Source organism: Phyllobates terribilis, unplaced genomic scaffold (genome assembly GCF_046119375.1).
Source record: "Phyllobates terribilis strain yellow unplaced genomic scaffold, ASM4611937v1 Scaffold_12__6_contigs__length_324123572, whole genome shotgun sequence".
NCBI lineage: Eukaryota > Metazoa > Chordata > Amphibia > Anura > Dendrobatidae > Phyllobates > Phyllobates terribilis.
Genome location: NW_027362772.1, coordinates 266,203,894 through 266,229,062, shown reverse-complemented (window position 1 = coordinate 266,229,062; position 25,169 = coordinate 266,203,894). Strand labels below are relative to the sequence as shown.

Below are 25,169 nucleotides of genomic sequence, written 5' to 3'. Positions count from 1 at the left end.
CAGGTACGACCGAGTCTGTTCCTGGCTGGAGTGGGAGGGGGGTGGTACATCCCAGTAGTGTAGGGGCAGATAGGGGGAGCAGCCTGGGTAAAGATAGGAGCTCATTGGGTGCTGGTCACCTGAGCTCACACATAGAGGGAGTATATAAGGTGGGCACCATCTTAGATCAGGGTCAGTCAGTCAGCCAGAGACCGGAGGCGGAGCAGAGCAGCCCCAGGCCCAGAGAGAGTGAGAGAGGAGAACAAGAAAGACCCAGAGAGGGGGAGACAGAAGGAACTCTGAGAACCCAAGTACAACCCTAGGGTGAAGAGTTGGCAATAGGGTACCGGATCCCAAACTGGTGGGGGCTAAAGCATACCTCAGCCAGAGACCGGAGGCCGTGGGCAGGATCTGCCACGGCCACCCACCACATCCACCCTGAAGGCAAACCACGTGTAGGGTCAGGGAACCCAAGGCCAAGGGTCTCCCAACAGAAGGCCCGAGGGAGCTGGACCTAGGTGGATCTCTGGTGGGGACGGCCAGAAGAAAGGACAAGAAGGAGGGCTCAGGGACACGCTCCGGACTTGCTTGGGGGTTGGCTGAATCCAGGACCTGGTGGACGCAGCACGGCTCGGGTGGTCACTCAAGGCCGGAGTGACCGGAATATCTGCAGTAAGTAAACACCCTGAACTGCACAACCCGACTCTGTCTTTAATTATCATCTACGCTGCACCACCACAACCCCCATCCTCTGCACCTGACCCCCTGAGGCCATACCCCTCCCGTTGGGGGTTATACTATCTAAAGCTGCACCAACACCATCAGCCTCAGCGGACCCTGCTGCAGCGGCGGCCGTAGTGACCGCAATCCAACGGGTGGCGTAGTCGACATAAAGAACTTTAGTAACATCAGTAAGGACTGCCACATACACTGAGCTTGACACCCTGGGCACGGACCGGGTCACAGCCACTCGGAGACTACAACCCCCATCTGATCCGGCTCCGGGTATTCCCCTAAAGAATATGGCCCAGGGGGTGCGTCACATCCATCTCTCTGTTATGCACACGCCCGGACTGACTGGCGTGTGCGGGTGTTGTGGTTCCACTGGACCATGAACCGGAGAGTGCCTGGAGGGGCGTGACTAAGTATCTGGCCGATCCGACCAAGATGGCACGACGGCATACGACGCCAGTGCACCAGGGAGAAACTGGGCAGAGGGACCAGGTGCTACTCCAGGTCAAACTCCGGACACGGGGGTTGACCCACACAGGGATTACTGGAACAGGCTGGTTAGGCTGGCGCACAGACTGGAGGGTATAGGCAGGCACGACTGGTATGCAGGCAGGAAGGTACTGGCCGAAAGGACGGGCTGGAGCACAGAAAGGTTAAGACCCAGTACAGACTGGGTCACAGAACCGCAGATGCGGTAGACAACCACAGCAGAGAGGGAACGCCCGAAGCGGTGGGCAAGAACAGAGCAGGACGGGGCTGCAGGAGCAGCGAGCACAAGCAGGGCAGGACAGGACTGCCGGAGCAGCGGGCAGAAGCAGGGCAGGACAGGACTGCCGGAGCAGCGGGCAGAAGCAGGGCAGGACAGGACTGCCGGAGCAGCGGGCAGAAGCAGGGCAGGACAGGACTGCCGGAGCAGCGGGCAGAAGCAGGGCAGGACAGGACTGCCGGAGCAGCGGGCAGAAGCAGGGCAGAACAGGACTGCCGGAGCAGTGAGCAAAAGGGTCAGAGCGGAGCAAGGCTGCCGGAGCAGTGAGCAAAAGGGTCAGAGCGGAGCAAGGCTGCGGAGCAGTGAGCAAGGAGTCAGAGCAGGCTAGAACCGCCGGAGCGGTAAGCAAAGGAGTCAGAGCAGACTAGAACCGCCGGAGCGGTGAGCAAAGGAGTCAGAGCAGGCTAGAACCGCCGGAGCGGTGAGCAAAGGAGTCAGAGCAGGCTAGGCTGAGTAGGGGGAACAGGGCTCTGTTCACACGGAACAGACAGGAAGGGAAAGGCAGAGCCAGACACCCACAGGGTACTAGCAGAAAAGTAGCGAGTGGACCACAAACTCACAAACGGGAGTACAGAGACAACAAGCAGGAGTTAGGTACGAGTTCAGACTCTGCAGAAAAAGGAAGGGAACGGACATAGAGGCAAAACAGGTAAAGGATAGGAGAGAGTTCAGACTGGAACTGAGTGTACGGAGGAGACCGACACTGCAGCGGAATACAGGAGCGGGTCTGGGAATACGGCCCCCAGAGAGGCAGGACGAACAGGCAAGGAGCGTGTTCAGACAGGACAGACAAGATACAGGAGCGGGTCTAGGTAATCAGCCCCTAGAAGGCGGGAGGAACAGGCTAGGAGCGTGTTCAGACAGGTCAGACAAGATACAGGAACGGGTCTAGGTAATCGGCCCCTAGAAGGCAGGAGGAACAGGCTAGGAGCGTGTTCAGACAGGCCTGGAAATACAGCCTCCAGGATAGGCAGACAAGAGAACACAGAACGGGACCTGGCACCTTCAGAGTGCAAGCACACACTGAATGAAACACTATGCTCAGGCAGGAATAGATGGGAGCAGCTGAGCTATATACCAGGTGACAGACAGCAATAGGCTGAGGACGCACAAGGGGTGTGACCCACAGCAGGTACAAAAAGCAGGAAGTGATCGGGCGCCGCCCTTAAGCAGCAAAAACAGACACAAACAGACAGCATGGAGGGAAGCCAGAGAGACATTCTGGACTGGAGATCAAGTGCGCGCTCTTGCACAGTGGGAGATGGACCACCATGCAAGGACGCCGCCAGGTATGTTACACTCTCCCTCATTCATCCATCCCTCCTTCATCCTTCCATTCATCCCTCATCCATCTATCTCTCCCTCATTCTTCCATCCATCCCTCCCTCATCCATCTATCCCTCATCCATCCCTCCCCCCCTCATCCATCCATACATCCATCCATCCCTCATCCATCCATCCCTCCCTCATCCATCCATCTCTCATCCATCCATCCATCCCTCATCCATCCCTCCCTCATCCATCCATCCCTCACTCCCTCATCCATCCATCCATCTCACATCCATCCCTCCCTCATCCATCCATCCCTCTCTCATCCATCCACACACACATCCATATACACATTACTATAGATTAAGGTTTTGCAGCAGCTGAGGTGTTTTATGAGGTATATATGTAGATATACACACATACTTACACTCTTGCACACACACATCACTATAGACATTGCTTCAAGGTACTCATATGTCAGGGGTGATGTGGGGACATGTGATGCTCTATCATCACTGTGGATTTGACGTGGAGACATGTGATGCTCTTTCACCACTGTGGATGTGATGTGGAGACATGTGAAGCTCTATCACCACTGTGGATGTGATGTGGAGACATGTGACGCTCTATCACCACTGTGGATGTGATGTGGAGACATGTGACGCTCTATCACCACTGTGGATGTGATGTGGAGACATGTGACGCTCTATCACCACTGTGGATGTGATGTGGAGACATGTGAAGCTCTATCACCACTGTGGATGTGATGTAGAGACATGTGAAGCTCTATCACCACTGTGTATGTGATGTGGAGACATGTGACTGTTTATCACCACTGTGGATGTGATGTGGAGACATGTGACGCTCTATCATCACTGTGGATGTGACGTGGAGACACGTGATGCTCTATCACCACTGTGGATGTGATGTGGAGACATGTGACGCTCTATCACCACTGTGGATGTGATGTGGAGACATATGACTCTCTATCACCACTGTGGATGTGATGTGGAGACATGTGAAGCTCTATCACCACTGTGGATGTGATGTGGAGACATGTGACGCTCTATCACCACTGTGGATGTGATGTGGAGACATGTGACACTCTATCATCACTGTGGATGTGACGTGGAGACACGTGATGCTCTATCACCATTGTGGATGTGATGTGGAGACATGTGACGCTCTATCACCACTGTGGATGTGATGTGGAGACATGTGACTCTCTATCACCACTGTGGATCTGATGTGGAGACATGTGAAGCTCTATCACCACTGTGGATGTGATGTGGAGACATGTGACGCTCTATCTCCACTGTGGATGTGATGTGGAGACATGTGACGCTCTATCACCACTGTGGATGTGATGTGGAGACATGTGAAGCTCTATCACCACTGTGGATGTGATGTGTAGACATGTGACGCTCTATCACCACTGTGGCTGTGATGTGGAGACATGTGACGCTCTATCACCACTGTGGATGTGATGTGGAGACATATGACACTCTATCACCAGTGTGGATGTGATGTGGGGACATGTTATGCTCTATCACCAGTGTGGATGTGATGTGGGGACAATACTGGAATAAATTACAGAAGCCAGTGCAGGGGCAGATTACTGACAGCCAATGGGTGTTCTGTGGGCGGGCAGAGGGCGGTGGTGGACACTGAGGTCGGGTCGTGCCAGCTCTGACTGTGAGTTTAGATAATTAATAAACCACAGGGAGCTGTCAAGTTTGGTAGAGCCACTGGTAAACAAAGTGGGTGCAGGGAATGAAGTGAAATTCAGGAGGAACAAAAGGCAGAAACAAAAAACAAAATTCATATGGGTGTTGTATATTACAATACACACAAATTAGCAAATCAAAAATTGGATTTTGGGGTCGAACAACCATTTTAATGCCTGCATTCCTTGTGTGGTCAAGGATATAAGGAGGTTAATACTAGCCTATTTGGGGTTTTAGGATAGTAGGAGTATTAATGTTAGTTTTTCTGTTGGGATAGTATATTTAGGGGATTAATGCCTGCTTTTCTTTTTGTCTAAGGTAATGGAGAAGTTAATATGTAGATCCTTGTTGGTCTAGAATAGTGTAGTTCTTTATTCTAGCTTTCCTGGTGGTCTACAGAAGAAGAGAGGTTAATGTTTCTTATCTTTGTTAGTCAAAAATAATTGAGGTGTTATTGCTCAGTGCTAGGGCAATGGAGGGGTATGCCTGTTTCCTGGGTGGTCTAGGTTAGATGACAGATTACTTGTCCAGTGGTTTTCACACCTCTTCAAGCCCCAGTGATGTCCCTTGTGTCCTAAAAGTCTGACACACAGCTGAACACAATGCGATCTTCATGTTCAGCTTCATCTTCCCGCCCTGCGCTGCTTTTACACAAAGTGGAGGTCTCCTATCACCTTTGCAATGGTTGGGTTTGCTGACCTATTTGTCCACTAATAGCCTGGCCAGAGGCTAAGTTAAATTGTTGCCCTGGTAGCCCAATGCTAGCAACATGCCCGCTTGTCGGGGTATAAAACCAAACACATTCATTCAGTTAAAAAAAAGAACATAAAATAATTAATACAAAATACCTCGGTGTGACTGATTTGCATGACTGCCAGTGACGACATGACCACGTCGCCATACGATCTGATTCCATGACCTTCCCAACCTTGGATCGGCTCTATTAAAATGATCTGATTTAGTTCTTCTCGTGTTCTCCCCCAAAATAGAATAGGCTGCAATAAGCCAAAGACAAATACAGTGCAAAAAAATTATTAAACATGGCACCTACCAGTCTGATTGCCCAACGGCATCACATGGTAAGGGCTGTTACTAATAATGGCTCACAACTGCCAGGGGGTATACCATCTGGCCAAAAGGTGGTGTACTTAGTCTACCTTAGGCTTAATTATATTGGAGAACCTCTTGTGTCAGGAGGGTATCAGTGCGAAGGAGACTGGCTGACTTCTCATTTCAGTAGCTAAACCAGCCACCTTCTTTACTATGCATCAACAGTAACTGAGCTCCAAAAATGAACATCTGGGATTAGTAACCAGCAACAACAATGACATGATAAGGTAATTTCTGACCAAAAGAAGATAGTGGAATTTCTTAGTGGGTTCATGTATATGCCTTTAAGGTATTTTTCATTTGGATCACCCCACATCACCAGGAATTGTATGACCCCCTAGAATGAAAGGTATAAAATCTATGCAAAGTTCTCAGGGTCTTTTCCACTTATCTAACAAAGGAGAGAGTCCTCACTGGATATTCTAGGATGGAAGGAGTTCTGAGATGTTTAGGTCTAGGGTAACCCATGTCCAACCCAGAAGAACAGTTATAGAAGTTCTGTAGTCTAGGCAAGTATGAAGGGTGAGATTTAGCGCTCGGAGGCAATGCATTAGGTCTGCTTGGGTTGTATTTGAAACCAGAATTATTTGTGAATTTACTCATTTTAGACCCCCTAAGAGAGAAAGGTATAAAATCTATGGAAAGTTCTCAGGATCTTTTCCAGTTAGCTGACAAAGGGGAGAGTCTTCAATGGATATTTAAATTGGAAGGAGTTCTGAGATGCTTAGGTCTGGGTTGACCCATATCCAACCCAAAACAACAGTTATGGGAGCTTTGTAGTCTAGGCAAGAATGAAGTTTGTGATTTAGCCCTTGTTGGTAATTTTAGGGCCATTCGGCATCTCATTCTTTGGCCAGTAGGGTGTAAACATTGTTTTAAGCTTATGGCTTTTAGGTGAGTAAAACGGGAAATGTTAGAGCAGAAGATTTGTCTTGAAATTTATGAAGTACATAAATAACAGGGCCATAAAACATGTATACAACTGGACTTTGAAAAGCTAAACTTATGTGCAATGATCCATACAGTAGACCAATACCAGTGCAATACTGTCTCCATACTGCTACCCTATGTGGTACAAGGATAGATGCATCTGGATCAGACACTCGCTAACTTAGTCACTAGCTAGAACCATCCAGAACGGTCCTAGAATACAAAATTTGCCCAAATGAAACCGACAAAATAGTGACCCTTGTCAACTCTGTTTACAGACCCCATTGGTTCAAGCAATGGAATGTTGTAAGAGAAATTGATTACATTTTTCAAGGGAAACTATAATCATAAAACGACCTATTGTCTAAAAAAGGTTCTTATGTTTCAATTTTTTTTAGTATTTTGGCAATGTTTTTTTTTTCATACCACAATCTTTATTTTTTAAAAATTATAATTAATCTTGCAATTTTCACACCCGGCACTGGGGCTATTTTAGACTCCTACTTCCTTTTCTTTCAGGAAGAGTTTACAGCAGTTTCCTTATCATCAGAGGCAGAATTACAATAACGGATAACACAGGATTCGCCACTCACAATAGGCAATGTCACAGCAGATCCCCTGTCCCTCCACAGTGAACTTTGTACACTCTCATTAGATGCTTCAGTGCAAAAGATAGGGATAAAGTCTGTTCATTGCAGCCAATGTACACGTGTTGTTTCCTAAAACAAACATTTTAAAAAGCCCCAGTGGCCAGTGTGAGAATTGCAAGATGTCTATGTTGTTTTTTTTAATACAGATTTTGATATAATTTTTCTAAATAATACTTTTAAACACAAAAAAAACTATTTTTCACAATAAGTGATTTTCTGACAATTGCTTCCCATTAAGCCTGGCTGTCAGGACTATTTTGCCTCCTCTCCGGCATATCTTGGGCTGTCAATTGCCGCTTCCAACTCAATGATTTACACTACAGCCGATGCCTAAACGTGCCCAAGATGTTTTCATAGTGTGGTAAATTCCGTAATCCATAAATTTCGTAATGATTTGGAACAATCTTTGTAAGTTTTAATAACATACAAACTCTTAATTATAATTTCTTACAATGATCGATAGTTATACAAATGATTATTACAGACCTTAGACACATACTGTGTGTGCACTGTGTGGTTAACAGTTTTGCCAGGGGACAGGATCTGCGGAGAGATAAACATCATGGTCGGGGACTTAATCCATCATTACAGTCATTAGTCATCAGTGTGACAATTACAGAAATCTCAGAAAGAAAGAGGTTTGGATGAGAGCTGTCCACGATTGTCCTCCACATCCATAAGCAGTACAAGATCTTTAGGCTACGCTCTCAAGTAAAATCTTCACTGTAGACCTCCGACAGTGGAGCAGTATCCCTTTGCAGTACAAATTTACCTGAACTCTACTGCCACCTATTGGAAGTAGCAGTCCTACAGGTCACTATCGACCCTTTAACGAGCCTTGAAATACGACTTAGGATAAAAGCCAAATCAGAATCTCAATTTGTAGACGGGATGAGATTTTAATTTGGCTTTTATCCTAAGTCATATTTCAAGGCTCGTTAAAGGGTTGCTAATGACTTGTAGGATTGCTACTTCCAATAGGTGGCACTAGAGTTCAAGTCCTCTTCCCCTCTGAAGAGGCAATTTGCATATTTAATTTCCTAGAGGAGCATGCAAAGCGTTTAAGTCTCCTCATAATGGCATGCCAGACCTGGTATGTCAATTTCCACAATGAGAAACCTTATCCCTTAGATCCCAGTGCAAATTTAGAAATTCATGCCTACCAGTATAAGTTGACATCCTGCAGATCTGAAATCGGAAGCTGCTGTCAACTTATGCTGCGGATTTATTTCACACTATGTTTATGAGATTTCTTAAAATCTTATGTAAATGCTGTCACTGTGAAACGCGTTGGATTTCTGCTAGTGAGTATGCGGCCGAGAATCCGCTGTGTTTTCACACCGTGGGAACTTAGCCTTTAATGTTGATATGTTGGAGTCAAAGTTTAAATAAAGGTATGTGCACACTGAGTTTTTTTTGACAAACGGATAAAAAATTGCTCAAAAAATGTTTGAAAGACAATTTTATTCATTTATGTTTTGAAACCACTTTGCTGGTCATATGTTCAGTGTTTTCAGTGTTTTTTCTGAAGAGGTTTTGAAAAAAGTCTGTGGGAAAAGACAGAGTGGACATCAGTTCTTTGAAGCGTCTGTTACGGGCGTTATGATCTGCAACAAGTACTAAGGAAAGATAGGGGAAAGCTGTCCCTACAGTAAGATTAAGCTGAATCCCTACGATGTAGCGGGCTGCCTGTTCCTAGCAAACAGAGCCGCCTTAGTCCTCGGCTAGTCTGAACGAAGACCTATAGCATAAGTGGAGGGGTCCCTAAAAGAACTAAGGACTGGAACAAAATGGGACACCTCCTAAACAGAGAAGTTATTGCAGAACACAAAAAGACAAACTGACAAAAAGGTACTAGAGGTCCCAGAAGGACCAAGCGAACTGACAGAGAAAGGCACTGAAGCACCTGGCTAGAGAAACAGTCAAACACTGAAGTCCGGGCACGGCTGATAGACAGGCTGGCGGGTACGGCTGATAGACAGGCTGACGGGCACAGCTGATAGACAGGCTGGCGGGCACGGCTGACAGACAGACTGGCGGGCACTGGAACCTGAGGGCTGAGGAGAGTGTTAGCACACAAATAACAACCTTGCACAGGCACCTCCATTTTGGAGGAAGTGCTTTAAATAGGGGTGGTCCTCCGGCCATTGGCCGGGGACTCTTTAGGATGGCACGCACGGCCCCTTTAAGAGGGAGAGAGCGCGCGCGCCCTAAGCACAGTGCCCGGGAAGCTGCGCGTGGTGCGCGCAACAGCAGCAGGGGAGCTGGAGGACACCGGACCATGACCGCGGCGGTGAGGGGAGCGGCGTCTCTGCCCGGCAGGAGGCAGAGACGCCGGCGCTACAGTGTCTCCTAATGGAAAACTTTTCATAAAAGGCACTGTCCAATCAAAGAGCTGTGAAAAAAAATCCTTTAGGAAAAAAAACCTCTGCAATGGTGTGTGCACACAGAGTCTTTTTGCAAAGTTTTTTGAGCTGAAGCTGAGCAAAACTTCAAAGTTTTTGAGGAGTTTTGAAGTTTTGAGGAGGATTTGAAGAGTTTACGCTCACTGGCTATGTGCACAAGTCGCCGGCGCTGTCACTGGAGTTTTCTTTCACAAAGCCACTTCGGGAAAAAGCCGGTAGCCTTTTTCTGAAGCGGCTACATTGGTAGTTTTGCCGTTTTTTTTTTAAAGATTTTCAGTTGGTTTCCTACCGAAAAGAATTTTGTGCACATAGAAAGTTTTTTCTCCAAATACTCCATAAAAACGAACAGGCTATGTGCACGCAACATTTTTTTCAGGCGGATTCCACTTGGAACCCACCTGAAAAAACGCTAAAACAAAAGGAAAAAAAAATTAACGTATGCACAGAAATGTCAAAAAGATTTGCTGTGCATGCTTTTATAACTTCTTTTAACCGTTTCTGGCTTTGAAAACCATGAAGCGGTGAAGAGAAGTGACCGGTCCATCCTTCAGGCAGCTTCTACTTTGAAGCTGCCACTATTTTATAAGTAAAGTTCCAAAATAAAGACGCCGGTGTCAAAGTCGTCCCCAAAAAAAAGAAGACAAAGAAAACGTTTTAGGAAAATCACGGCTTGTGTTTTCCTGAAGCGTCTTCTGCTTCACCTATAAGATGCTTGAAAAATTATTCAAAGCTGCTTCAGGAAATGAAAAACTTCTCAAAATACTCTCGAAAGATGGTAAGCTTCCTGAAATGGTTTCCACTAGAAAATGCATCATTTGTGACACACTATATAACTGGCCAAGAGATAAAGATCCTAAACCGAAGTGTGTGATGTAAATACATTTTCTAAACCTCTTTAATTAGAAAAAAATTATTTCAACCTGTACTATCAGAATTTGAACATTTCCACCCAGAAGTTTCTTAATATTTTGCCAATGAGTCAGCATGAATATAAGATTTAATCAGAATATTGTATTTTTCCGAAGAAATAATGTGGCAATAACCCCCATAGTACATTGCTTAAAGCGTTATTCTCCTTTTCAGAAATAATAGATACTTTTGGATAGTGCACTTTTGCAATTGACTGCGCTTTAAAATTTTTATCCCTTGTTGAGATATAAACATTTTTCTTTTGTTTACAGCACATCGCCCAGGTTACCGACCACTGCTGCTTTCTAGCTTGTAAGTACTGTACTGAAACTGGCCTGGATTAGGCGATAAGGGCGCACTTCAACGCACTTCAAAATACTGGTTACAAGCTCAATAGAAAAGAGTTTGTAAGCAATGAGCATGTTTTGCTGTCTAGCAGTGGTGGTCGGTCTTCAAGACAACAAGATGTAAACAAAAGAAAATTGTTAATATCTCTAGAATGGCTATATATTTTAACAAACAGTAAATTGCAAAACTTATATCCGTTTTCACCATCAGTGTCATCTGTGTTATTTTTAATGGATGGATACATAAATAAATCAATTACAAAGCTTCTCCTATCCTTTTCAGCGTTAAAGGGAATCTGTCACCAGGTTTTTGCTATTTAATCTGACAGCAGTATGAGGTAGGGGCAGAGACCCTGATTTCAGCAATATTTTATTGTTCAGCGCTGTGCAGAGGGACCCAACAAGACTGGCACCAAACCAGCAAATGCACAGCCACAGACGCACTTGGCACAAGCTGCCCAGCTAGGCGAGCCCTTGAGGGCCGAGAATACTCTTCACCCAGTTCCCAGTAAATGGAAGGGGACTTTGGCAAAGCCTTTCCCAGGCCTACTGTCACCAGACAGCTGGCATCTGGTGACGCAGCCGGTGCCTAGTCAAGAACCAAGTGAGTACCTCTGTATGAACCCCAGGAAGTGTAACCTGAAGAGAACATGAGAAAACCCCAAAAAATATAGGAAGACTAATGCTAGCACCACTCACCACCAAGCACATAGGGAACTGCAAACTGCAATAAACAGCAAAGGACTGAGCAGGGAGCAGAGTTAAATAGCCCGCCTAATGTTCAGGTGTTGATTACCTCCCAATCATCCCCAGAAAGCCACTCCCTGCTAGCTTCAACAGCAGACTGGACAACGTCCTACCACTACATAGTATCAGACAAAGCAGCGTCCTGCATTCTCACACATCCCACAACATCAGAACGTGATGTTCCACAAGAATGGGACAGTTTCCCTGCACACGTAGTAACTTCGCCTCCAGGGTCAGAACAATGGAGGTGCTTGTGACTGGAGTAGTGTAGCACTGGACCTGCACCATTCCCAGGTGGGAGCACAGAATCACGACTCGTAACAATCGCTTAGTTTACTGGGTCCAGCAGTTGTAATAGAATCAGAGTTTTTCTGTTGCAGATTTAGTAGAGCTCGGAATGCTTAGCCCTACCCACACCACAGTTTTCTATGTACATTGTATAATGATAGAGAGTGGCCAATCAGTGCTGGGGGCGTGGTTGGACTAGGAGGCATGAGATACCTAGTCCTGTAGTGATAATCTCCTGCTGATAAAACACTGATTGTACAGAAACAGCAAAACACAGTCTAGTAAGTGACACATCGCTCTAATCAGGGTCTCTGCTACTACATTATGGTACTCTCAGACTACATAGCAAAAAGTTGTTGACACATTCCCTTTAAATACACATGGCGCCACGGATCTCATCCAAGTGCTGTACGTGTTTTTCACCGACCCATAGACCCACAGACTCAGAGAAAACTGTGATTGTATCGCAACTGCTGCACCCAGAAAACTAAGTGATATATCGATGGAATCAGGGTCTCGGCCCCTACATCATGCTGCTGTCAGATTACATAGCTGACGCATTCCCTTTAAAGGCCAAATAAATTGATGCAGAACAGACAGAAGAAATGATGAAATCTCACATTTTAGCATAACGCTTTGGAATCAGAATGAATGGATCGTTTTATTTCTTTCTGTTACACCGATCACTTCTGCTGTCACTCGCCCTTTTCTTCTCTAAAAGTTTTCTATGTCCGGGACAACTTTACATAAAGGCCTTTATGAAGTTTAGGCTTTAGGCGGCTTAGATAAATATTTGTAGAAGTCTGTGTTCGGATGTAGGACAGACACAGCATTGTTATCCTCACAGGGCCTGTCACTTTGGGGGATGAGGAAGTTTTACATTGTGCCGTAGTTTATACCATCCAAGCTATATTTCCTGACCAGGAATAAAAGAGGAAGACTGAGATGACTGAGGATTTCAAGAGGATCAAAAGCCCATTGTGGATTATTCTACTCAGTTTTTTTTTTTTTTTTAGTATTATTTTTGAAAAATCAGAGAACTTAATCTTGCGGGACTCTGAATAGATATCAGGCAGGATATTCATTATAAGTCTCCATGCTGAGTTGGCCCTATTACACGATAGCTTTTATCCCTCCAAGTTGCATCTACAAAATTTCTTTCAGCCAACCAGTAACCTGCTCGGTACTGATGAGTGGCAAAACCCCCCAAACAGCGCTCTCTACAGATGGGGCTCTGGTTTGGCTGATATGAGCTGCTTTGCAAATATTTTTCCCAAGGAGAACTTGAAAATAACTTGAAAATAAATCTCCAATAGAGATGAGCTGATCAGGCAAAATTTGGATTCCAATGAAATTTAATTCGTAGACAAGTTATTTGCCACAAATTTAATGTTACTTATTATACTTTGGGGACTTCTAAGACCCCGGAGCATAATAAATGTAAGATGTAAAAAATAAAAGAATACTCCCTTCTCCAAACCATCTGCTCTTTACTGTTACCCCTCCAGTCCTTTGTCACAACTTCTGATCCCCACTGCTCGAGCTGAAATCCTAGGACTTCCGGTACTGATGAGACCCAGAACTGTTCTGTGTAATGATGCGGAAGGTCCCTACATCATGATGTCAAGACGTGCGCGATGTCCTTACGCGTTCATGCGCAGAACCGTCCCAGGACTCATCACAGCTGGTAGTCCCAACCTAGCATGAGATGTCTGTGGATTTCAGCATGAGCGGTGGAGATCCAAAGAGACGTTGAGGTCTGGACTGGTGACGATGAAGAGCAGAGGGGCCAGAGAGGTGAGTGGTGAATATAAGCATTTTTTTAAAACATTTTGGTGGACCTGCATGGTTCAGAAAAATGGCAACCAATGACAACTGACCAATCGAATTACAAAAAAATCCACATTTTGGCGAATGCTGATTTTTGTAGGATTGGAGTAGAATTCAATTCCACTTAAATATTGTTCACTTATCTATAGTCTCCAAGACTGGGTTAGTTCTCTTACATGAGAGCCAGTATCCCCTACCCATGAGCTGCATCTCAGCCAAACATACTGATGAGGAGAAAGAATCCTAGTGGACAGAATCCCACCAATCAACACGTTAAAGGGGTTGTTTTTATCTGACAACCCCTTTAAGTCTGTTTTCTATTTCTTTGTGGATAAATATATATTGTCTGTTGTTGAAATAAGGAAGAATCTCTTGTATTAATCTAATTAAATTCTATTCTCTTAGGAGGTAAATCAAGATGAAACACATTTGATCTCAGTTGCTGTGTAGGTTATCCGGTCCGGGTTGATGACCCATCTGTTGGATGGATGGGAGTCCGACACCAGGCACCCCCCACCGATCAGCTGTTATTTTCTCTGTCAGCAGCCCCCGGATGTAAATACTTTGAAGGTAGCGGCTGAAAACAGTTCCATTCAATGTGTAGTGGCCACTGCTTGTTACCGCAGAACAGTCCTGAAGGAAATAACAAAGGGGGGTGTGGGGTACCATATTCCTACCATTCTCATGTTGATGATCTATATTATGGATATGTCATCAATATATCTTGACCAGACAACCCCTTTAATATTAAAAGAATAGAATGTCCATTTTTAAAGATAAATGTTGAGTTTACTCACAGCCAGCTCTTGAGGTATGCAGCACGGACCTCCATTAGAAGACGGACTGCATGGTGGGCTGACTGCTGATGGTTTCCTGTAAAAGAAAAAAATAAGGTAAGATCCAAAAAAATCTTCTGTCTGTTACCCTCTTCATGACTGGACTATTTTCACTTTTTTCGTAGCCATAGCTTTTTACTTTTCTGTCCACAGAGCTATATGAGGGCTTGTTTTTTTGTGAGATGACTTGTACTAAAGAATGATGATGGGCGCGTGGAATGATGCAGCTCCCTGACGGCGCATGTTAAATGCTGCTGTCAGAGATTGACAGCAGGATTTAACAGTTTAGCAGCCTCAAGAAGAACTTCGCTCTACCCGCCGCTGTTAGAGGCAGATGATGGCTGAATAAATCAGTCATCATCTGTCGTGAAATATTCTAGCTCAGCTGTCATGGGTGTGTTAGGTTTGACAGACAGTCATATGGGGTCCGGCTGTAGAATGTCGCTGCATTTGGCCTTGCAAACATCTTCATGATCCCTCTCCCTTTAGGACCCAGCGGTGAGCCTCACCTTGCTTAGGGATTCTACCTTTAGGACCCAGGGGTGATCCTCACCTTCTGCTGCGAATTAGCACGTCCTTGCTGTATCCTTAAATTCACGCAGTTTCTCCAGAGAGTTGCTGGTGATAGAGTGTTCTGATCTATTCAGGCCTGGAATTCTAATAGTCGGCTAGAATTTTCTTGGAGTTCCTGTGTTTCCTCCGGTGTTATCTTGAAGCTAAGTGTATTCCTTTGTTTGTTTCCCTTGCGTGTACTTTAGTTGCAGTGGGGCTGACTAGTGCTCCTGCAGAACCTATATAGGGTCCACAGGGGAGTCAAGTTTTGTTGTTTGAGCTGTTTAGGGGTCTTCACTCCCCCTTTTCCTACTTGTAAGGCACCCTTCCCTTTTCCTGTCGTTATACGCTGGGTTTCCCCCATACCTAGAGTGACATAAGCTTTCAAGACTGCATCAAAGGCAGGGACTAGATATATGCCGTAACTGTATGTCATATATCGTAAAGGGGTTAAATACTTGAATTCTCAATAAAATGAGGATTATTTTTTAGAACCCAGCACTGTGCCATTCCTCCTAGAAATATATGATTACATTGATAGCTTGGCAATACCATAGCCCTTGCAATTATTTGGAGAACTATGGACATGCACAGCACACACAGACATGACTGATCCCTGCTCTCCTTTTTCTATGTAGCACATGTTCAGAGGCAGCACCAGCATGGAGGACATTATACAGCAATACTGAGCTGTGTAGCTGTGAATCCAGCATGGGGGTGAAATAAAACACTTACTAGAAAGCAGTAGCACCATCATTGCATGTTTCTTTGCTATGTTCCTCACTTGTTCCCACTCCATAGACTTCAATAGACAGCTGTAATTTGATATTCATAAAGTAGGGCAGAAGAACGAGGGTCAAAATGAAAAGTCTGCATTCGCTCTATGGCGCCCCTGGGGGTTCGACCGCCACAGGGATAGTGCACCTCTTTAGTGGGGCGTGGTATCTCTCCTTCGAGGTAAGGATGGTGCAATTGTCAGGACCCCAACTCTACATCCAACACCACACTTCTCCCACCTGTAAGGGGGGCTAATAGACATTAGTGTACTTCCCCTGCCGGGAAAATGGGAGATTAGGGAACCAATCGATAGTCGATAGCAACCACTCAACCCTGATAGCCCTTACCACCTTTTTTTAATGTGACGGCCCTGGGCACGGAACGGGTCCAGGCCACGGCTACAACCCCACCAAACATCTGACCCGGCTCCGAGTAATCCCCCATCTTCCCAGGGTAGGGCTGTGAGCGTCACACAGCTCTATGTAAGTGCAGACTGCCGAATGGTGACAGCGTGCAATGTGCACAATTTCCACTGCATGTGTAAAGTTCCTGCAGACTTTTCTTTTCAACCTGGAAAATTCCTTTAAGCCTGGCAGGCATATAGGAGCTTCGGTGATTTGCTGGGAATATTTCTTTAGCATCTTGAAGAATATTCATTTCTACACAGCAGGATGGAGAATTTACGTTTTATTCCAACTCTCCTCTAAGATTATAAGCAGCAAAAAAATATATATATATATATCCTGAAACGTATCAAGTAAAAAAAAAAGAAGCCTAAAGTGTAAATTCTTCCATTTCTTTCTGGTTCACCGCTCGCTGCTGCCTGTAACTTGAGATTCCGGCTCTTCCCCGTGACTGCCGAAACACCCAGAGGGGATAATAAAATAAATTATCGCTAAAAAATAACAATTCAGCTCAAAAAGAGAAAGTTGTCTTTCACTTCCGTCACTTTTAATGGCATTGCTGATCAGCGGGATAAATGAGCTCGGCGGTAATTAGTGTTACATTTATTACCTTCATTAACATTCATACATTTCATTATCCGTGTATGAAAAATGGTTCCATAAAGCCAGAGTCATATCGCCATAAAACAAAGCGCTAATAAAGGAGTGGCAGACATGACAAGACAACTGAGATCAATCATCGGTGCGGTTACAGCAAGAGGTAAATGATCTGAGACAGATGAAGATCCACCCACCAGGCAAAGACTGGAGATGATCATACAAAACCCCTGAAAATTAAAAAATTTAAAGGGACAGTCTACTTTTTACATCCCTACCCTCTTTGATAAATGTATGCACTTTTGTTCTCAATCACAACAATTCACCTTAAAAGGTTTGTCCCATAAATAATATATATCTCAAGATCAACAGATCATGACAATGGGATCCCAAATTCCCCTTTGTAGATGAAGCATTACACAGTTCCATTGACTCTCCACTAATTATGTAGATGAGTAATAGACAGTTAATAAGGCAGTAACTGCACATGCTCAGTAATGATTCATTCACACAGGAGAGTTTGGAGCCCCTGAGCTCATGATTGGTGGGGGATCTCAACCCCATTTATCATCTAATCTATAGATAGTTGACATGTTATTTTTACGATTATCCCTTTAAATTTGTAGAAGTACCCATTTTTCATGCACCTGCTCAAGGTGTTCAGGATCCTCACCTATTGGCCAGGATAGAGAACGGTCACAAAGAGCATCTCTGACTCTGAAAGACATGTCCATATTATACCGGTGACCCATTTATCCATCATAATGATACTAATCCTTCATATGATACCATCAGGGAGGCATCTGATTGGCTCCAAATTTATTCTACAGCAGTACAGTGACCCCAAACATAGAGCCAAAGTCAATAAAAGGGACTGTAGACTTTTGAATCATCAACTTACGTGCACCACATGATGTGACAATTCTCAGGTACTGGTGCGGAAAGCGGGTGGTCACGTGACCGAAAATATGCAATTTGTATACATGCAGTCATATGCCAACTAGACGTGAGCAGCTTCACTCAATACAAGTGAATGTAGCAAGGCTGGACACGTCTAGTCGGAATGTGGCCAGAAATGTGGAAATCGCATATTTGCGGTAACGTCAACATCTGTTCCCAGTGCCGGCACCAAAGAATCCTCACAGCATGCGGTGCGTGCATTGTGAGGACTCAACAGTCTGCAGTCACATAGGGTGACTGCAGACTTTAAACTCAGGTCTAGACAACTCCTTTAAGATCTATCTACAGCATAAAGGAGAACAATGAGTAGTGGAAGTGATGATCTGGCCCCCATAGATCCCCGATTTCAACATCATCTAGTCTGTATGTGATTACATGAAGAGACAGAAGGATTTTCACATGAGAATCTGTGGTTAGTTCTCCAAGATGTTTGGAACAACCTTTTTGTCAAGTTTCTTTAAAAACTGTGTGCAAGTGCATCTAGAAGAACTGATGAAGGCAAATGGCAGTCACCAAATATTGAAGGGATTTAGATTTCTCTTTTGTTTATTCACTTTACATTTTGTTAATTGGTAAAAATAAATTACGCTTCTATTTTTGAAAGTAAAAATCAGACAACCCTCTGATGGAGCCTTTTTTTCTTTCCATCAGTTAAACCTGTTGGGATTTATGAAAAGTTGCAGTAAAATGCAGAGACCAAAATATGTTGACCTATTTCCTGCACTGATCTTAACTAATGATATAGAGTACAAATGTAGCAACAGCTATGACTTATAGAAATGCCCAAACATGTCACATCTGCCAGAACCAGAAATCACCCCAACCGTACTGTAGCCTGATTGTGACATGATGGGTGGGGTGATATGCATCTTCCAGCTTTAGCACGAGACGAGCTTGGGGCGGCCACTGCTTCCTATCTGTCTAAATTGCGGTCAGTGTGTAATCGAGAATGTGTCATTTTGGGTACTAGGTAAAACTTCTGAAGTTGCAGAAATATCTTACAGATTGCAAACTGTTTATTGTATATGATAGTAGAACTCCTGTCCCGAACCATGAATACTCCTATGCCAGCACTTAAATCATGATAGCTATGATTCCAGGAGAATTCAGAAGAATGCATGTACTAGGGTCAAATGTTCAATACACTCTATCACGCCTTCAGCATAATAGAGCAAGGAAATGCAGCACAGTCACATGGAGAACACCAAGTTTCCTCCTAGGCATATTCAGCTGAAATAAACAGACACCCCATGATATGAAGTATCCTGATATAGAAATCTCCTTAACAGCAGTCACATGGACCACAGGAAAGTCTGGAGATATTTATTGACTTTTTCTGGGGGAGTTTTTGTTGGCATGGTCTGTGATATGTGCAGAGGTCATTGTGCAGAGAGGAGGAAGAGGCGAGCTGTTGATAACCTATGTGAATATTGAATATCATGTTAACTATATCTACTCACCTCTGCTGAAATTTTTCCTAGTTTCCCAAAAAAGGGGGATAATTTTTGGACTCTTGCAAAATTTGGTAAACCTTCTGGGCTCATAGTAGAGCCTCCTGAAATTTCAAAGAAACAGCACTTTCAGAAGGTGCCTTAGTGTGTACAGTTGTGATGCTCCATGGGGAAAGCGTGTGGTTAGGGAGAAAATATCCCAGTGATCTTTGCTCTTTGTTCAACGCACTCAGCAACCTTCCAGAAGACCATCAATATCTTTTATTGTAACAATAACGAGAAGTGATCTGTACAAAACAGGAAGCATTGTGGGCATGCTCTGTGATCTATGCAGAGGTCATTGTGCAGAGAGGAGAAAGAGGCTAGCTGTTTTATAACCTATGTGAATATTGAATATCATGTTAACTATATCTTTTCACCTCTACTGAAAATTTTCCTAGTTTCCCAAAAAAGGGGGATAATTTTTGGACTCTTGGAAAAGTTGGTAAATCTTTTGGGCTCATAGTAGAGCCTCCTTAAATTTCATAGAAGCAGCACTTTCAGAAGGTGCCTTAGGTGTGTACTGTTGTGATGCTCCGTGGGGGAAGAATGTGGTTAGGGGGAAAATATCCCAGTGATCTTTGATCTTTGCTCAACGCACTCAGTAACCTTCCAGAAGACCATCAATATCTTTTATTGTAACGATAATGAGAAGTGATCTGTACAAAACAGGAAGTATTTGCCTAATATTAGCTTAAGTGGTCAGAGTGAAAACTGTTAAGAGTTTTATTTGGAAATAGTGAAAGTCCTACAAATTTTTAAAAAATAGCCAAGAAAATTTTTTTAAAGGTATATTCATCATAAAAAGCTTGATTTCGACTGCAATTTTTTTTTGGATTATTTTGTGGCATGAATGTGACTGTTACTAAGTTACACTTATTGCCCATATTCACGAAAAAGGTACAAATGCTCTATAAGCAGCATAAAAATCAGCATAAAAATAGGGAACACAAAATTTTACAAACTGATGGCAACACGCTATAGGAAGGGTATGAATGTTGTAATTACATAAGAAAAACTCATACAAAATGGCAAAATATAAAATAGAATTAAATAAACTAATCATAAGAATAAATACAAACATAAGAATGTAACTACATAAATTCAGTGAAATGCCCAAAAATAATATAAAGCAAAATACTTTACGTTATAAATGTGCCCCAAATGCATGTTTCGCCTGACGCTCCATCAAGGGAACACTGTAATGTATCACCGTCTTTTTGTAAAATTGTGTCTTCCCTGTTTTTAAGTTTTATATTAATGAATAAAGTAACCCCCCATCTTGTATGAGCCATCAATTCAGCATAGCCCTTCATACAGATGCCCTCATTTAAAAGACCACGTCACCTGATGACACTTTATCGTATCATGTTACATGTCAAAAAAACAACTCAGCTCTGCTACATCTGCAGCACAAGCTTCGAGTCTGCACATCAGCGTGATGACCTCTACAATGATAATCATTGAGGCTCAACATGACCTCGCTGACGAAGTCAAGTAAGAAAATTCACCCCTGAAGAATAAAAAACAAGCGGATCTGTCACTTGAAATTCCTATTTTATTAAATACTTGTATTCCGTATGAAATAACAATTCTAGATCAATTTTTCTTAGAACTCTACATTCTACCTTTCCTTTGATATTCCTCTTAAAAATTTAGGAATACATTGACAACAGGGTGTTACCATTGAGGGTCTGACCCTGCCCAATCTGACATTGACCAATCAGTGCTTACAGTACTAGACGGTGTAAGGACACACCTCTTATCAAGAAGAACGGTAATACCCAGTTGTCTATTTTTTTTTCATAAATTTCTGGGAAGAATAACAGAGGGACAGCAAGGCATAGAATTGTAAGAAAAGATATTTACTAATATTTTTAATATGTTTATTATAAAAAAGTAGGAAAAATGTCATTTTATTTCATTATTAACATAAACAGGATAGGTGATGAGAGTCTGATTGCTGGGGGTCCACCTCTAATTCCACGGCCCCACTATCAGTATTCGGTCAGCATTTTTTTCTCAGGAGTGGGAGCCAAAAGCAGGAGTGGGTGATAAATGCAGAATTGGTGACTTGTTTCTATTATACCTTTTCTCTGATTGTTCCTCACCTGGTTTTGGCTCCCACTCCTGAGAAAGAATACTGACCAAATACTGACCAAATACTGATAGTGGGGCCATGGCCTTAGATCAGGCTCTTGTGCCCCCTTATTCTTCTCTCCATACAACCACAATGAGGAAGAGTATCGATGGAGTGGGAATCGAAAAATGTGCCAAGCCCTCCATTTAAAAGTGATTTCTGGATTTGGAATATCCTTGTCCCCAGCTTTTTAAAAAAAAATAAAATAAACTGTGCTTTATTCACCTTCCCCAGGTCCATCTCTGAGTCTTTACTGCTGCTCCAGGTGCCTGTTATGCAGCTCTGACATCACATCTACAGCGCTGCAGTCAATCAGTGAGCTCAGCAGCTCTGATTGGCTCTCAATTATTGACTGCAGCGGTCAATAGCAGACACCGGGAGCAGCGGTGGAGACTCAAAACTGGACCTAGGGAGGGTGAGTAAAGCCCAGTTAGATTTTTAAATTGAACTGCAGATGGGGGACAGTGGTTTTCTGGAAATGGAAAACTTTTTTAATGCAGAAGGTTTTTCTTAAAGTACGAAGAGTTGAGTTAAATATCAAACTCAGCTACAGCCATATGGGCATCCCCCGAAAAAGCAAAGTATGTTCCGATAGAGGATAACGGAGACTTACCGGCTTTCGTCTCTTTGAAGCAATTCGGCTTCCTCGTGCCCATCACTGCTGTTCTCCTTAGTACCCCGCGCTGTCACGCTGCAGCATCCCATGACCGGACGGTTGGCATCTGCCGGTCAGCAAACCTCACATAGGCAAGTAGTAGATGTGGGGAGATGTGGGATGGCCTCGCACATCCTTCCTCCTCGAAATCACATCAGTGAGGAAAGGAGGGAGCTGGACAGAGACAAATCTGCTCGAAAACTCACAAACCGGTAGTGTGAAATGGAGAGAGAGCTTCCTGTTCAGTTGGAGCTTGTTTCTCTTTCCTGCAGAATGAGAGATGACCTGAGGTGGGGGGGAGGGAAGGTTCTCACTTTCATGGAAAGAATAGAACTTTGTAGAACAAGGGGCGAAAAGGGAGAAAGACACTGACAAAGGAGTAAATGACACTGGGGTTAACCCATCCTGTGCCGCCCCAAGGCTTCGCTACATGTGACGAGTCGCCATACTAGACCGTCCGGTTCTAGAACGAAGTCCTACCGTAGATTCTCGTATCATTAGATGTCACAGCCGGTAGTAAGCCGCGAGTGATAGCATCTGACATGTCGGAATAATTCTGCAAGTCGAAGGCTGTCAGGTATTTCCTAATGCCGTGGCTTTTTTTTTTTTTTTTTTTTTTTTTTTTAGGTGTGGGTGGAAAATTACTTTTGTAACAAAAAAATGCAATCAATTTAATGAAATGAGGGGATTATCCAAAAATTGAGACTTTTAGAGAAAGTGTCATTTTGGTTAACTATCACCTATTTTAGATTTAGGATTTTTTTAAGTTTTGAATATGCAAATTGCTTCTTCAGAGAAAAAGAGGACTTGTACTCTATAGCGCCACCTATTGGAAGCAGTGATCCTAAAAGTCACAATCAACCCTTTAACGAGCCTTGCAATATGACTTAGGATAAAAGCCAAATCAGAATCTCAATTTGCAGACACAAGTGTTTCGGGCTGTTGCCCCTCGTCAGTGCAAAGTATGAGAACTGATTTGGCTAAATGAGAGGCTCTGGACTGAGGTCTAAGGGGTATCATTTCTCATTAACTTTTGAAAAGATTCAGAGGTTTAATAGGGGCAGACATACTATTGTGCAATTGCACATTGGCTCAGTAGGTAAGAGGATGGACTCCACCCTTAAAAATAGATTCTGCCTGTCTATGAGACTGCACAGAGCTAATGGATTTCTTGACGCACAGTTATAGTGGGTCCATATATTGTTCCAGCAGGGGGTCCGCTGCTATATTCAGCTCCCACCCATGTGTGTGCAGTGGTTATTACAAAACACCAGTGACTGTCTGTCCGCTGTCTCTAACTTCATGGTCACTTTCTAGGTGAAACTTAATCTTTCCAATACTGAATTTCTTGTGTTTTCTCCTGTAGTGTTATGCCCACATCTCGTATTTCCATTTCTATGTGTAGTGCTTTCCAGGCAGCACGATCGCTGTCTTGGGGTTATACCTGACTCAGATCTTTCCTTCACTCCGAATATCCAGTCACTGTCTCATGTCATCTGCACCATGTATAGTGCAAAATCTGTTACTGTCGCTCTGATTCATTCTTGTCTACTGCCAGTGGCGTAACTAGAGTCTGATTTGGAGCGGGCCCCCCATCCTGTATATATTTGTCCCTCGTGCCCTCCATCCTGGTATATATGTCCCCCATCCTGGTATGTACTGGTATATCGCCCATTCTGCTATATGTCCCTTATCCTGTGCCCCACCATGGCATATATATCCCCCATCCTGGTATATATGTCCCCCGTTCTGCTGCTGTTCTTTGATGTATATAAGAAAATAAACTATTATACTCAGCAGGGGCATACATAGAAGTCATGGGGCTCCATAGAAGAAGTATAATGCACCCCCATAGTCCTCCATATAGCATAATGTACCCCTATAGTCATCCTATGAAGTATAATGCACCCCCATAGTCATCCTATAAAGTATAGTGCACCCCCATAGTCATCCTATAAAGTATAATGCACCCCCATAGTCATCCATAAAGTATAATGCATCCCCATAGTCATCCTAAAAAGTTTAATGCACCCCTATAGTCATCCTAAAAAGCATAATGCACCCCCATAGTCATCTTATAAAGTATAATGCACCCCCATAGTAATCTTATAAAGTAAAGTATAATGCACCCCCATAGTCATCCTATAAAGTATAATGAACCTCATTGTCATTCATAGTAGTATAATGCACCCCTATAGTCATCCTATAAAGCATAATACACCCCCATAGTCATCCCATAAAGTGAAGTATAATGGACCCCCATAGTCACCCTATAAAGTATAATGAACCTCATTGTCATTCATAGTAGTATAATGCACCCCTATAGTCATCCTATAAAGCATAATGCACGCCCATAGTCATCCCATAAAGTGAAGTATAATGCACCCCCATAGTCATTCTATAAAGTATAGTGAACCCCATTGTCATTCATAGTAGTATAATGCACCCCTATAGTCATAATATAAAGTATAATGCACCCTATAGTCATCCTATAAAGTATAATGCATCCCCATAGTCATGCATAGTAGTATAATGTACCCCATATTTGAAAAAATAAATGAAGAATTACTCACTGTTCTTTTGCTGCCATGCTTTGTGTGTCCTCTTTTGGAGCCAGCAGCTGACTCCGGCGTGCGATGGGAGTGTGTGATGTCACTGCCATGCGCCCCGTCACGTGCACATGACGTCAGCTGCAGGCCTTTGATTTGTCGGTAGTGTGTATTGTGGTGCGCGGACCTGCGTGCAGCAATACATTTCAACTGTATGTGCGTCCGAAGACGTACATTCAGTTGAAGCTTTTTCTTTCGTCAGCAGGCCCCGGCCCTCACCCGTCGGGCCCAGTCGTAGCGGTGACCGTGGTCGTTTCTAATCATTCTTCTTCTCACTAAGCTCTTCCCTCTCCAATTTATCTTGAATGCAGGAGACAGCCTCATATTTCTGATTTCTGTTAAGTTCCTACAGATGCATCTACCTTGTGCCAATCAAACAACATAAAATGATCACTCTCACCCACAAATCTCTCCACAGTGCTACACCGATCTACATCTCCTCATTTCTGTCTACCACCCT

At 43.8% G+C, this 25,169-nt stretch overlaps 1 protein-coding gene across 2 annotated transcripts in view; it reads right to left on the bottom strand.

Annotated features, from left to right (window-relative positions):
* Nucleotides 1-22,707, bottom strand: part of LOC141172592 (probable pleckstrin homology domain-containing family N member 1) — a 39,521-nt gene extending 16,814 nt beyond the window's left edge. Inside the window, exons 1-5 of one of the 2 annotated variants that reach the window (XM_073656979.1) lie at nucleotides 22,581-22,707; nucleotides 22,059-22,366; nucleotides 14,487-14,562; nucleotides 7,650-7,706; nucleotides 5,322-5,468 (exon numbers count right to left, since the gene is read on the bottom strand). In XM_073656979.1, the coding sequence (XP_073513080.1) occupies nucleotides 5,322-5,468; nucleotides 7,650-7,706; nucleotides 14,487-14,562; nucleotides 22,059-22,150 (372 nt within the window). In that variant the 5' untranslated portion in view covers nucleotides 22,151-22,366; nucleotides 22,581-22,707. Of the gene's footprint in view, nucleotides 1-5,321; nucleotides 5,469-7,649; nucleotides 7,707-14,486; nucleotides 14,563-22,058; nucleotides 22,386-22,580 lie in introns of both variants that reach the window. The other variant, XM_073656980.1, reaches the window with a different exon arrangement.
* Between the last annotated feature and the right edge of the window lie 2,462 nt (nucleotides 22,708-25,169).